The sequence below is a fragment of the Gadus morhua genome, chromosome 23, assembly GCF_902167405.1.
Source record: "Gadus morhua chromosome 23, gadMor3.0, whole genome shotgun sequence".
Classification (NCBI taxonomy): domain Eukaryota; kingdom Metazoa; phylum Chordata; class Actinopteri; order Gadiformes; family Gadidae; genus Gadus; species Gadus morhua.
In genome coordinates this window covers 13,890,406-13,904,697 of record NC_044070.1, presented here as the reverse complement: position 1 = coordinate 13,904,697, position 14,292 = coordinate 13,890,406, and the positions used below count along the sequence as shown (strand labels likewise).

The 14,292-nt window shown below is 47.0% G+C and overlaps 1 protein-coding gene across 1 annotated transcript in view; it reads left to right on the top strand.

Annotated features, from left to right (window-relative positions):
* cubn (cubilin (intrinsic factor-cobalamin receptor)) overlaps positions 1 to 14,292 on the top strand; it is a 59,303-nt gene that overhangs the window by 35,615 nt on the left and 9,396 nt on the right. The window contains exons 40-55 of the mRNA XM_030349179.1: positions 391 to 588; positions 1,473 to 1,619; positions 2,362 to 2,552; positions 3,262 to 3,430; positions 3,901 to 4,075; positions 4,880 to 5,058; positions 5,407 to 5,616; positions 5,971 to 6,111; positions 6,388 to 6,572; positions 7,263 to 7,434; positions 8,178 to 8,381; positions 8,666 to 8,815; positions 9,074 to 9,195; positions 9,900 to 10,125; positions 10,688 to 10,875; positions 12,796 to 12,952. Of these exons, the coding sequence (XP_030205039.1) occupies positions 391 to 588; positions 1,473 to 1,619; positions 2,362 to 2,552; positions 3,262 to 3,430; positions 3,901 to 4,075; positions 4,880 to 5,058; positions 5,407 to 5,616; positions 5,971 to 6,111; positions 6,388 to 6,572; positions 7,263 to 7,434; positions 8,178 to 8,381; positions 8,666 to 8,815; positions 9,074 to 9,195; positions 9,900 to 10,125; positions 10,688 to 10,875; positions 12,796 to 12,952 (2,814 nt within the window). The remainder of the gene's footprint in view (positions 1 to 390; positions 589 to 1,472; positions 1,620 to 2,361; positions 2,553 to 3,261; positions 3,431 to 3,900; positions 4,076 to 4,879; positions 5,059 to 5,406; positions 5,617 to 5,970; positions 6,112 to 6,387; positions 6,573 to 7,262; positions 7,435 to 8,177; positions 8,382 to 8,665; positions 8,816 to 9,073; positions 9,196 to 9,899; positions 10,126 to 10,687; positions 10,876 to 12,795; positions 12,953 to 14,292) is intronic.

Below are 14,292 nucleotides of genomic sequence, written 5' to 3'. Positions count from 1 at the left end.
TGAAGGACGGATGGATGGGTGGATGGATGGATGAAGATTTTCTGATCATATGTTTTTGTGAATGAATATTTCTGTGTACAGAATGCAACAAATAAGGGATAACACAAATAGAAGATTGTCATTTAGAATTATTATCAAAAGAAAATGAATTAAAGACATAAAAATGACATTTTCAGGAGCAAGTAGGGGATAGGTTTAGGTATTGTGATCTAAGCCTCAGGAATCAAACCCTACCTCAACTACACTATCCTGTCCCTTCTAATCTCTCTCTCTCTCTCTCTCTCTCTCTCTCTCTCTCTCTCTCTCTCTCTCTCTCTCTCTCTCTCTCTCTCTCTCTCTCTCATATGTGTTTCTTCTTGCTGCATGCCATCGTCATGCCGACCCTTCTAGGTGCGTGCGGGGGCGCCCTGATGCCGGAGGACGCCCCGCGGTTCCTGTTCTCCCCCGGGTGGCCCGGCGACTACGCCCCCGGCCTGGAGTGCACCTGGGTGATCCGCTCGCCCGCCTCCACCGTGGAGCTCAACCTGCTGGCCCTCGACATGGAGGACTACCCCGGCTGCCACTTCGACAGCCTCGTCATCCGGGACGGTGAGGGGCGGGGCCATTACAATTATTATTATTATTATTATTAGGGTGTCACCGTGAATGTTTGATAGTGTGGCGGAGTGACCGGGTGAATGTGATGGTGTGATATTTTAATGGTGTGAGTTTGATGGTGTGACGGTGTAACTCCATGAAAGTGTGACTGTGTGACTGGGTGACTCTGTGAGGGTGTGACTGGGTGACTCTGCGTCTCAGTGACTGGGTGTCTCTGTGACGGTGTGACTGGGTGTCTCTGTGACGGTGTGACTGGGTGACTCTGTGACGGTGTGACTGGGTGTCTCTGTGACGGTGTGACTGGGTGACTCTGCGTCTCAGTGACTGGGTGTCTCTGTGACGGTGTGACTGGGTGACTCTGTGACGGTGTGACTGGGTGACTCTGCGTCTCAGTGACTGGGTGTCTCTGTGACGGTGTGACTGGGTGACTCTGCGTCTCAGTGACTGGGTGACTCTGTGACGGTGTGACTGGGTGTCTCTGTGACTGGGTGTCTCTGTGACTGGGTGACTCTGTGACTGTGTCCCCTTCTTACTGTATGTGCTGCTGTTACGCTTATAGAAAACTGCACAGATGTCTACATTACAAAGGCACCTTGGTATGTGTCCATTCCCCGCGGCGTATAAAGGGCAACTGCAAGGCCATTTCAGAGAAGCGCAATATCTCACCTGCTATGGTATTGTTTTGTATTGATTCCCAAAGGGAATTGTTTCAGAATGTATGTGTTTGTGGTTGAGTGTGTTCTCTGTGCACACACACACACACACACACACACACACACACACACACACACACACACACACACACACACACACACACACACAAACACCTATTTATAATAAGATTGTGCCGTCTTGGCCTCTGCCCTTGACTCCAGGTGAGAGCAACCTGTCTCCACTGCTGGCCAATCTGTGTGGCCGGGAGCTCCCCGGACCCCTCCACTCCACGGGGGACTCCATGTTCATCCGCTTCACCTCCGACAGCAGCCTCAGCGGGCGGGGCTTCAACGCCTCCTACACCAGAGGTCAGAGAGAGAGAGAGAGAGAGAGAGAGAGAGACCCTATAAGGAAGATGATTAGATGACATGCTTCAAAAGCCAACAGGAGAATATTCTGACCAAACTGTATTGATCATTGCTTTTGACCTGCCCCCTGTATTCAGAGGACAATGGACGATTCTGAAAGACAAAGTAAAGGGTTAATGAGGGTTGAAGATCAGCTGAACGAAACGGGATATAAATTGATCCACACTATTGGGATGTGTATGTTTGCCTCTCCCCGTTAACAATCCCTGGGGGGTTGGTAGTGGTTGGCTCCCATCTCTGATGACAGGAAGGATCAGGCCTCAGGCAGGTTCAGGTTAACAACAGCTGGTGTGAGTCAATACCCTCGTAGATCTCTTTGCTGCAGTGTGCATAAATAATGTTTATATTTCCAATTGAAACGACATGCAAAAGGTTTGTAAAAGATAAAAAACATTTATATTATCCAAAGACCCATTTAAATCATTGAAATCATCATAAATATATACAATATTAACATTTTTCACAAGGGAAAGTAACTTTTGTGGTAAAGACCAGCTCTAAACTGACAATATTCTTAGAAACACACTGCCAGTGACCGTCTTTTTTGAATGCTGCTCAGAGGAAATATTTTGGGGGGGGGGGGGGGGGGGGGGGGGGGGGGGGGGGGGGGGGGGGGGGGGTGGGGGAAAGACACATTTTCTTACACATGTACAAATGTTTTGTTTCTTCATTCTGTGGCCAGGTTGCGGGGGTCTCCTGCACGCCAACAGAGGGGTCCTCAGCAGCCCCCGCTACCCCCAGAACTACCTGCCGGGCCTGGACTGCAGCTGGCACGTCATGGTCCCTCCGGGCTTCCGTATCTCCGTCAACTTCCAGACGCCCTTCCAGGTGCAGGGCTACAGCAACCAGTGCAGCAACGGAGACTATGTGGAGGTACGGCCGCCCCCGGGACTCGGGGTCACACCCGCCGCTGGCGTAACTCTGTTGGTTCGCGGGATGAGCCTTCATATTAACCTGTCCCTTACCTGTGTCCCGAGACGAGGGACGACTGTATCCGCCGTTTCCGGTTTAGAAGAATAAATGTTGTGCGCGTAATGTTTCGTGACGTGGTCAACCAGCCGTGCGATGTTATCGCTTTCGCTTTTATGGATTCCATGACAACTCTTGAGTGTTATTGATTGACATGAAATACCTCTTCTCTTGTCTCCCGCTCTATTCCTCAACCCCCACCCGTACCCCACCCCATGATGCCTTTCCTCATCCTTCCCTTGATGTGTGTCTCTTGACCGTCCTCCCCCCCCTCCAAAAACCCTTTCATCTCAATCTTCTCTTCTCTCCCCCCCGTCCCCTTTGCTCCGTCGACTTCCCCACCCTCCACCTCTTTCCTCTCCTCTTCATCCTCTTCCTCAACCCGTTGCTCCTCCCCTCCCCGCCCTAATCCGGCCCCATCCATCCTCCTGTGTTTTTAAATGGGATCACAACCCCTCCCATCTGTTCTCCTCCACCCCCTCCCCCCACCCATATTATCTCTGCTCTCTTCAATTACCCTCTTCCTCCTCCTCCTATTCCTCCTCCCCCCCCCCGCACCACACACACACACACACACACACACACACACACACACACACACACACGATCCCAGCTGAGGAACGGGCCAGATGCCACCGCTCCGTCCCTGGGGGGTCGCCTGTGCGGCACCAGCCCCCCCGCGGTGGTGCAGACCTCCGACAGCGACCTGCACGTCCGCTTCGTCTCGGACGCCTCCAACGAGGGCAGCGGCTTCAAGCTGACCTTCGAGGCCCACAGCCTCGGTAACCAAGGGAACGCCTGGGAATTTTGTTTACTGGGCCTTGGTGATAAGAGACAGGAAGGGATTTATTCTTTAATCTGATTCTCAAATTCCAATTTCTGAAGCAGATATTGCTCAATCTGTTTATCTTATCTGTCGATATGATACTTATTGTTGGCCAATGGGATGAGTGAAACACTGTTAATGCAGGTTGTTGGTCACTTCCCATGGTTTGGATTCTTAATTTTCCCAGGGTTATGACCATCGTCACAGGTGCTCTACTGCAAGATGTAAATATTAATACAAAGTATGTCAAAAATGTGTCTAAAATATGTCAAAATATGAGTTAGAAAATACACTAAGGCAATAAAGGCTATAGATATAGGGAAAATAGTCCACAGATGTACACAAAATGTCCATCAAATGAAACAAGTGATTCAGTCTGCTGTCCCCTCACTCTCTGTCCTATCCCTCTGTTTGGGGGGGGCGTAGCTTGCGGTGGGTACATCGAGCTTGGCGATAATGACCCTCCAGGCTACATCACCTCACCCAACTACCCCCAGAACTACCCCAAGAACTCGGACTGCGTCTGGGTGATCGCCGTGCCCAACGGGGAGTCGGTCAGGGTCGACTTTGAGGAGGACTTCTACATCGAGCCCACGACCAGGTAAGGGCCGTTGGGTGTGACGCGAGGCCTGACTCTAGACCTATAGCTACCGTTATGAGTGGCTCTCAACCACTAAAGTTGATCTCAGATGTTCATGCGTTGCTCGTTGTGAGTCCATATCCACCTCCACTTTTATGCACAATTTTATTTTATTATGTTTAGCGATCCAGATATACCTAAAACAAGGTCTGTATGAACTCATGGCTCTCTGCTTTTTATTAAATGTTTGATCCTTAACACCAGATGAGTTAAACACAAACGCAAACTATTCTATAATTTCGGGGGGGAAAGGGGCTGAAAAGGTTTCTCCAGACAACGCATATCTGTGAAGATGACTGCACTGAGGCTTACCTAGATTCAGATGAACTCGTTCCCATGCATTGTCAACCCTTGATGGAAGGCCTGGACCCGGGTACCTTAAATGTGTGTGGTGAGAGAGAGGGCGGGACTTCCACGCCGCTTCAGAGAGAGTGATACCATTTCAGTTGCATGGGCTTAGTGGGTAAAGGAGTGAGGGAGGAAATTCCAATAGAAGGAATTAAGTTCGATATTGTTTTTTCAAATTCTTCATCCAAAAACCAAAGAACGTATTTATTCTCCTCGACTTTGTTGTTCTTCTTGTCACGCTCTTATTCATCTCGCACCGGGAGACCAACAACCGCCTTACACAGCTCATAGGATGTAAACCAACGGAAATTGTGTGACGATAGAACCGGATAAGCTATACAATCTTGAGAGCTTCTGTCAGCCTTGAGGGAAGGTGAAGTGCCCACGCCCTCCTCCTCCTCCTCCTCCCTCTCCCAGCTGTTTGAATGACTACCTGGAGGTGCGAGACGGCGTCACGACAGAAGCTGACCTCATCGCAAAGCTGTGCGGCGCCACGCGGCCCTCCACCCAGCACTCAACGGGCTCCTCCATGCTGCTGAGGTTCCGCACGGACAAGAGCGTCACACACAAGGGCTTCAAGGCCAAGTACTCCATAGGTGAGAGCCGGTGGGGGAGGGGGGCTCTGTAGACATAATGCTGTTAATGTTCAAGCTGACAGACAGAAGTGTGCACACACACACACGCACACACACCCACAGGCACACACGCACAGATATAACATACATGCCCATAAGAACTAGCTTACAACTTCCAGACTGTGTTTGAAAAAGTGTTTTTTTGCGGAGAAGTATGTAAGTATAGCAATTGAATAAGTGCGTTTAAGTATAAAATAATTTGAAAATAATTACAAAATGATACAATCTATGAATTATGAAAGTCAACCATTATTTGGTATTAAAAGGAATAGAAGAAGACATTGCCCCCTCATGTGTTACGTTCCTCAGCCACGTGCGGTGGAACCTACATCGGCCAGAGCGGCACAATTAAGAGCCCTGGCCTCCCCGGGGCCAACTACCCCGACGGCTCAGCCTGTGAGTGGTACCTGGAGGGCCCCACAGGGCACTTCCTCACCCTCAGCTATGGGGCCCTCGACCTGCAGGCCAGCCCCGACTGCTCCAAGGACTATGTGGAGATCCGAGAGTACAACGCCTCAGGTAGGGTACAGAATACCACAGGTCACTAATGCTAGATAGCTACCACAGGTCATTAACGCTAGCTAGTAATACCACAGGTCACCAACGTTACCTAGCTACCATAAGTCACCAACACTAGCTAGCTACCGCAGGTCAGTAACGCAAGCTAGCTAACATAGGTCACTAACGCTAGCCAGCTACCATAGGTCACCAACACTAACTAGCTACTACAGGTCACTAACGCTAGCTAGCCACCACTATTGAATACATTTTATATATTAACAAACATTTAGCACCATAAAATTCAAGAAACATAATAACAAGCTTTTCGGACACGATATACAATGTTTCTATATTTTTGTCAATCCTTCCCAGGGCGTGTTCTGGGCAGGCACTGCGGCAACAGCATCCCAGCGGCCATAGACACCAGCGACAGCTTTGCTTACGTCAAGTTCGTCAGCGATGCAAGCGTGAGCGCTCCTGGCTTCAGCCTCTCTTTCCAAGCTAGCGTGGATGGTACGGTTGGTCCGCAGGTCACACTAACAAACAGCTCCTATTCTAAGATACAGAGAGATGTTTTCACTGTGTCTATATAATATTTAATCGAAATCTGAAAGCTTTAACTGCCAAGTTAGTCTGAAAATACAAGGAATTAAATTTCTCATATATTGCACAATGAAGAAAAAGATATCTAAATCCAAAAAATAAATCAAGCTCAAAGAGCATCAACAAATTGGACATTTTGAAAGCATTGTCACAGGAACTGAACCGAATCTGTTTGATCCTTCCTAGGGTGTGGAGGAGAGCTCAACGCCCCCTCAGGCACCATCTCATCCCCCAACTACCCCAACCTCTACCCCCACAACCGCGTCTGTCGCTGGCTGGTCGTCGTCCCCCGGGGCCGCAGGGTCACCCTCACCATCAACGACATGAGGCTGGAGGGCTCCGAAGCCTCCTGTTACTTTGACTACGTTGAGGTACGGGCCGCCGCACACTCTCTAGATGATGCTAATGATGGTGTTGATGATGATAATGATGGTGATGAAGATGATGATGGTGATGGTGAAGTTGAATACGCAAATTTGCATAGGCTTATGTCAATTTTGACAGAGTGTTGAAAATAATTTGAATAGCTCAATGTCAGGATTTAGATCCTGATTATTAAAACACTCATCAGTGATTATTAGTCACTGTTTGTATGCCTTCTGTATGGCACTGATTAGCTATTGCGTTTTTTTCCAGTGAGGATTTGTCTGAACTAATAATTAGCACAATAACAATCATCATTCAAACTTTTTTTATCAAATAGTGACCTTCAGTAGTGACACAGACTTTATATACCATCCCTTGTCTTCATTCTTCAACATGACATATTTCCGCAACACCAGGAGCAGTTGGAATCCTTAAACCCTTTGTCTTTGTCCCTCTCCCTCTCCTTCTTCCTCTCCTTCTTCCTCTCCCTCCTCCTCCTCCCTCTCCCTCTCCCTCTGCCTCTCTCTCTTCCTCTTCCTCTCCCTCTTCCTCCTCCCTCTACCTTTTCCTCTCCCTCCCCCCCCTCTCCTTCCCTCTCCCTCCCTCCTCCCTCTCCCTCCCTGTCCCTCTCCCTCTTCCCCTCGCTCCCCCTCCCCCCCCTCTCCCTCTCCCCCTTCACCCCTCCCCTCCCTCAGGTCCTGAACGGTGTGACGGAAGACTCTCCGCTACTGACCCGCTACTGCGGCTCGGTCCCGACGGGTACCCAGGTCCGGACCTCGGGCCGCACCATGACGGTGGTGTTCCGCACCGACGCGTCCGTGTCCAACGGCGGCTTCACGGCGTCCTACTCCTCGGACGAGGCTGCAGGTCAGGGGATGAGGACCCACCAGGACGAGGACCTAGAGTTTTGTGTGATGAAAGGGGAACCGTCACGATCGGGTGTTCTCCAGTATAGGAGAGGGCATCTTCATGTCTGTGACATTGGTTGCGTTTCCTTGAAAAGAATCGCAGAAAAGCTTTGAACATCGATCATGTCATCGAAACCGGATTTGTTTTGACTTATCTCGGATCCAGCAGTCCTACTGTGTTATTGCAGAACTCTTTTGCTGCTCTTTTAAATAAGATAAAAGACAGACGTGAGCCCTTTCAGTTTCAGAATCTGGAAACACAAAGGGTGCAATGAAAATGTTGTATGCATTCACCTATGAGTCATGAATGATTCATGAATAAGTACCTTGACTTATTCACACTGAGTAAGTGAGTAATTCACACAATGATGACCTCATCTCTACACAGATCTCAAATACAGTAATGAATTAAAGTTATGTGTTTCTTGGAAATCAAACTCCAAATCCCTTGAGGGACTTATCTTCTTAGCCTAATACAGTTTGGCTGTTTGTTTTGATTGAATTCGCTGCATTTACATTTTCCATTGAGTCATTTAGCTGATGTCCGAAATGAATCAAAGCATACAATCCAAATCTGAAGTGCTACCAACAGCAATTCCAAGCACTGCATGATTCGGTTTTAAAATAAACGAAACAGCTGTCCAGAGTAGCAGTAGGAATCTTCATACTCAAATATCTCCTCCGACATTGTCTCTGACGCAGTGTGCGGCGGTATTCTGGACAACCCCGCCGGTGGGAACATCACCTCCCCGGGGTACCTGGTGTCCAACTACAGCAGCAACCTGAACTGTGAGTGGCTGATCCAGAACCCGCAGCACGTCAACTCCTCCATCGTGGTGGTGCTAGAGGACCTCCACCTGGAACACCACCAGACCTGTGAATCGGACTACCTGCAGTTCCGCCTGGGTGAGTGACGTGAGGGAAGATCACTGGAACGGAACACGTTTTCACCACAGATGTTCTTTGATGTAACCTGTTGTGATGTGGGTGCACCATAGTTATTTGTTATTTTCGGCTGGATTTTGACCTTATTTAAGTTTAAGTTAATAGTTATAAGTTATAGTTAGTTATAACTCTCTCTCTCTCTCTCTCTCTCTCTCTCTCTCTCTCTCTCTCTCTCTCTCTCTCTCTCTCTCTCTCTCTCTCTCTCTCTCTTCCCCCCCCCCCCCCCCCCCCCCCCTTCTCTGCAGGTGACTACAACGGGGAGTTGCTGGCTAAGTTCTGTGGTCAGACCACGCCCCAGGTGCCCATCGTGGTGTTCACCTCCGAGCTGTGGGTCCACTTCCAGACGGACCAGGCCGAGGGGGACCTGGGCTTCATGGCCCAGTACATGTTCTCTGGTCGGTTCCCATAGAATAAACTAAATATACTCAATAAACTCAACCATGGGAAATACATTGAACATATCAGCCATGTCTTCTTTTTCTGATTCAATTTAATTGAATTTGCTTTAATAAATGAATGCACATTTTCAAACATATATATATATATATATATATATATATATATATATATATATAGAAATCTATAAAGGCCTATGTACCTAATAATTTTGTATTATTCTATTCTATGTATATTTCTTATTTTGCATCTTTTAGATTGTGGTGGATGGCAGTCCGGAGAGGGAGGTGTGATCTCCAGCCCCAACTACCCCGACCACTACCCGGGCCCCAGTCGCTGTGCCTGGCTTCTCGAGGCCCCTGAGGGCCACACCATCACTGTATGTTGGCTGTAGACTAGAGATTATATAATTATTTATGAAATATTAAACAGGTCAAATAGACTATACGAGAGAGAGTTTTGGATTATGTTGTGGCATTGAAAGGCTAGGATTCCTAGTTGGTCTGTTTGTTTGCAAGCTAGCCTGTGTATGTTGTTGAGATATAAAAGTTTTCTGAATGAGCAACTGTTCATGTAACTGAAAGAGTTAGAAAGTTAGACTGATGGATGTAATTTATTACAAAATGTCTGTGGTATTTATGCTGATAGAGAATTTGACATTCTCCTGCTGACTCGTCCTGATCCGAGCTCAGTTACTTAATCCGTTTTCATAATTCATAAATGAAATCACAAAAATGCCACCGAGTTGTGTAAGAACACCTCAGTGCTCCTTTGTCTCTTTTCGCTAGCATGAACAAGTTTTAAGCATTTCACCAAGACTTTTCTGGCCCAAATACCTAGATTTAGTAGTAAGTGCTTTCATTCAAAGCGTCCTAAAAGTGAGGCGGCCAAAAATGAAAATATACAATCAATTACTTAATTACTTTTAATTAAACAACTAAGGAGATTGCAGAGCAGCATAGCAAACAAAAAGACAGGGTCAGTCATTATCATTATGTTTATTATCTATTTGTAATGCTCCCAAGCAGTAACTATGTCCAAGCATCGCTGTTTGTCCTGTGTCTGACCTGCGTCTGTCTGCAGCTCACCTTCACCTACTTCAGCCTGGAGGCCCACAGCCAGTGCAGCTGGGACTCGCTCACCATCTTCAACGGCGCCTCCCCCGGCTCGCCCGTCATTGGCCAGTATTGCGGCACCAACTCCCCGGGAACCGTCCAATCAGGATCCAGTAAGATGGCGGTGGTCTTCCTCGGCGACCACAGCGTGTCCAAAGGGGGCTTTGTGGCCTCCTGGACGGCAGACTCCTCAGGTGGGCAGCAGCTTCACCGTTTCTCAGATTCCCATCTTTATGATGTAGATACTCATGAGTGACAGCACTGTAATGAAACGGTTATGACCACAATATATATTTTTGTTACGTGAATTACCCTACTTGAATCTCTGATTCGTATGAATACCTGCCACTTTCTCCAGGTGTTTGTGTTTAAACTAGGTATTTTATTTTTCAGCACTTTTTACATAAGGACAAATGCGATTTGTTTTGATTTTTCTCAAAACAAATGATTTGATTTTTCTTTTATTCAAAGCCTCACTTTGAATAAAAGCCTCCCCTCACTTTGTTTAAAAGCATCTGCTAAATGTAAATATAAAGTATACCATGATCAACGATGTGTTTCTCGAGCCACCTAAAGTAACTAATAACAACGTCATGCGATATAATCGTGGCCGTGAAATACAAAGTGAGCGATGTCTCTCCTTGCCTACGGACTCCATGGGCGAGTGATGACAACATTGAGCGACGACGTGAAACAAACGCAGAGATGCAATGAAACCGAACGGATCCACAAACTCTGTCGTCCTCGCTGACCCAGGCTGCGGCGGCGTGATGCACGTCGACTCGGGCTCCATCCGCTCCCCCGGCTACCCGCAGAACTTCCCCGCCAACGCAGAGTGCTCCTGGCAGCTGGTGGGCCACGAGGGCAGCCACCTAGAGATGAGCTTCCAGGGGGAGTTCCAGATCCCCGACGACAGCGGGACCTGCCAGAGCAGCTACGTTAAGGTAAAGGGGCCGGGGAGGGGGGAGGGGGGGAGGGGGAGCTGGGGAGGAGGGAGGGAAGGGGGCAAAGGAGAGCGAAGGTTGGATGGAGGTTGAAGGAATTCCGGGGTGGGAGGGGAGGTTGAGGGATAGAGGGACGGAGAAGTGAGGGAGGGAGTGGCGAGGGAGGGAGGGAGGGAGGGAGGGATGGAGGGAGCAGTGTGGGAGGGAGAGATGGAATAGTGATGGGGGGGGGTGGAGTTTTGAGGGAGGAGGGTGAAAGGACGGATGGAGCAACAAAGGGAAGGCTATTATAGGCTAAGGGAAGGCTGTTATAAAAATCGATTATTGATTGAGTGAGAGAAATGGGGCGTTGTGGAAACCCATCGAATTTGATTCTATCTCGTGTTATTGTTATTTGAATGGTGATCACCTAGATATTAACTGTCTTGTTTTTGTATTGCTTCAGCTATATTTTCTGAACGTCCATCCAGTAAATGTAATTACATTCCAAAGAGAAGATTCCCAAGAGAGTAGGAAGAAGGGTGGGGGTATGTATGGCGGGAGATGAAAGACAATGGGGAGATGGAGCGATTGTAAGACAATTCCCAGGATTGAGGGAACAGAGAATAGGTAGATATTGACAGAGTGGGGCAGACTCACCAAATAGACAATAGGTAGACGAACGACCTACAAGAAGAATGAGTGAGCTGATAGTTAATATCGTTCTGTGTGCATTATTTTACTGCACGTTGCAGAGTTGTCTAATTATAACAACATGGACACCAGGGACAGGTAGGTAAAAAAGCTAAAGACATGTACATGTTAGACATGCTCATGTCGTAGCAGCAGAGTTGAATGTGGTCACGGAGTGCATGTCCAGTATATTAATGGCAACGGAGAGCAGAGAGATTTACAATGCGGCAGTAAAGTTGGACATGGAGAGAACATGTTTACTGCGCTGACCTCAGCACTTTGTGCCATGTTGCACCGTCAGCAGATAATCCATAAGACCCACATGGAGTTCACCTCCGTGGGACCGGCATGCTTTATTAACCCAGCTAAATCCAATCACGTTGCACACAAACAAAAATGCACACACATGCCTTAACGCTTTCCACTCTGTCCCTCCCTAATAAAGACACATACCTACCCACACCTTGTACTATACTGTATATATATACCATTTATACTTCTACACTTCTTTTATTGCAGCATACATTTGTATCTTACCCTTATCTTAGCTGTCAGTTTTTTATACACACCTAGTCAGCACTCCTTCTAATTTGTAGGCCTCGAGGTAGGCAGGCTAAACATAGTCTTGAAATGTTGGTCGTGATTCACGGTAGAAGTTAATAATGATGGTTATTTTATTTAAGGGACATAATCTGTCTATATAATAATAATCGACGATCTTATCACGTCATATTCATCCTAATCTCATTAAGGTTCATATTCATATCCGTATTTGTGTTTCTATTCATACTCATATTTATATTCATAGTTATATGATTGCTCATATAAATTATGATTCATATTCATATTCATAAGGTCATTCATGTCGACGCGGCTGTCTCTATTCATACCCGTGTTAATATCAGTATTCTTAGGCATATTCCTATTCATGTTCATATTCGTATTCATATTCATATTCATAATCATGTTCCCATTCTTGTTCATATCCATGTTCACATTCATGTTCATATTCGTGTTCATATTCGTGTTGATATCCATGTTCACATTCATGTTCATATTCGTATTCATATCCATGTTCATATTCATGTTCATATTCTTGTTCATATCCATGTTCACATTCATGTTCATATTCTTGTTCATATTCATGTTCATATTCGTATTCATATTCATGTTCATATTCATGTTCATACCCGTGTTGGTATTCGTGTTGGTACCCATCCTCCCATGCGTGTGTGTCCTCCCGGCCAGGTGTGGTCCGGCAGCAGCCAGACGGACGAGGCCCTGTTGGCCACGGGCTGTGGCTCCACGGCCCCGGGCCCCATCATCACCCCCACCAACGTCCTCACCGCCCGCCTCCAGGCCTCCGGCCCCGCGGGCAAGGGCTTCTTCGCCTCCTTCACCTCCAGTAAGGCAGCTGAGGGAGGCTCCCGTGGGCCGCGACGTTTCTTTATCGGTCATGTGGTCGAGTACTTCCGGAATAATCCGTGGAACAAATATCCCAGCGCATATTCTAAGGCCAAATCCCATTTCTACCCCTTACCCCTTCCCCTTCCCCTCCCCCTTGTTTTGAAGGGGTAAGGGTAAGGGGTAAGGGGAAGGGGTAAGGGTAAGGGGTAAGGGGAAGGGGGAAGGGGTAGAAATGGGATTGGGCCTAAATAGAAGCTGATCACTTTTCAAAGTACGTGATGTAGGAGTCGTAGCAGTGGTAATGTTAATTCAATAAATACGCCTTGTTAACATTACAGTTTGTGGTAAACATTATCCAAAGTATGTGCTGCATTATTGTTATACACAGGTCTGTATAGAAACAAGGAATGCTAGATTGTGGTTGTTTTTGCAGTTGGGAATATTTAGCTTTATACGAGGCAATATCATCATTGAACTTATTGATAGTAGTCCTATTTAAAACCAGTATCATAATGTATTATGTCTTTGTGTGTGTGTGTGTGTGTGTGTGTGTGTGTGTGTGTGTGTGTGTGTGTGTGTGTGTGTGTGTGTGTGTGTGTGTGTGTGTGTGTACCTGTGTCTGTGTGTGTACCTGTGTCTGTGTGTGTGTGTGTGTGTGTGTGTGTGTGTGTGTGTGTGTGTGTGTGTGTGTGTGTGTGTGTGTATTTAGGAATATTGCACATATAATGCATGCATGTATGTATGTTTGTAATCATGCATATAGGTCTTTCTATGTATATAAATGTTTGACTGGATGTATGTAGTACCTTTGGTTGCTCCAAAGGGTCAAAAAGACTGCAGAAAGGATCATTGGGACCGCACTTCCCTCCACGGACTCTATTTACAGTCAGCACTGCTGTAAAAGGGCAGAGAGAATCATCAGAGACTCCCTCCATCCAGCTCACCCTCCACTCAAAAACAAACAATGCAAATACAGCCTCAGACACAGTAGAGCAGACAGTGTCATCACACGCACAACAAGATTCCTCAACAGCTTCTTCCCTGCCACAGTGAGACTGTTGGCAAAAACAGAGTACATCTGAAAAAATACAATGTGCAATATCCCTCACCACCCTACCCCCACTTCCTACGTGCAATAACGCTGCTACATGTGGTCATATAGTATTGTTACACTGCTGAATAGCTAAGTACACTGCAGTGTATAATGTGCAATGCGTTCTTATCTCAGTTTCTTCATTTAATATGTATATTTTTAATCACTATTATTGTGGTGCTCTCTGCGATGCAATGCATAATGTGCAACTTATCCTTATCTCACTTTTTATTTATTGTACTTCT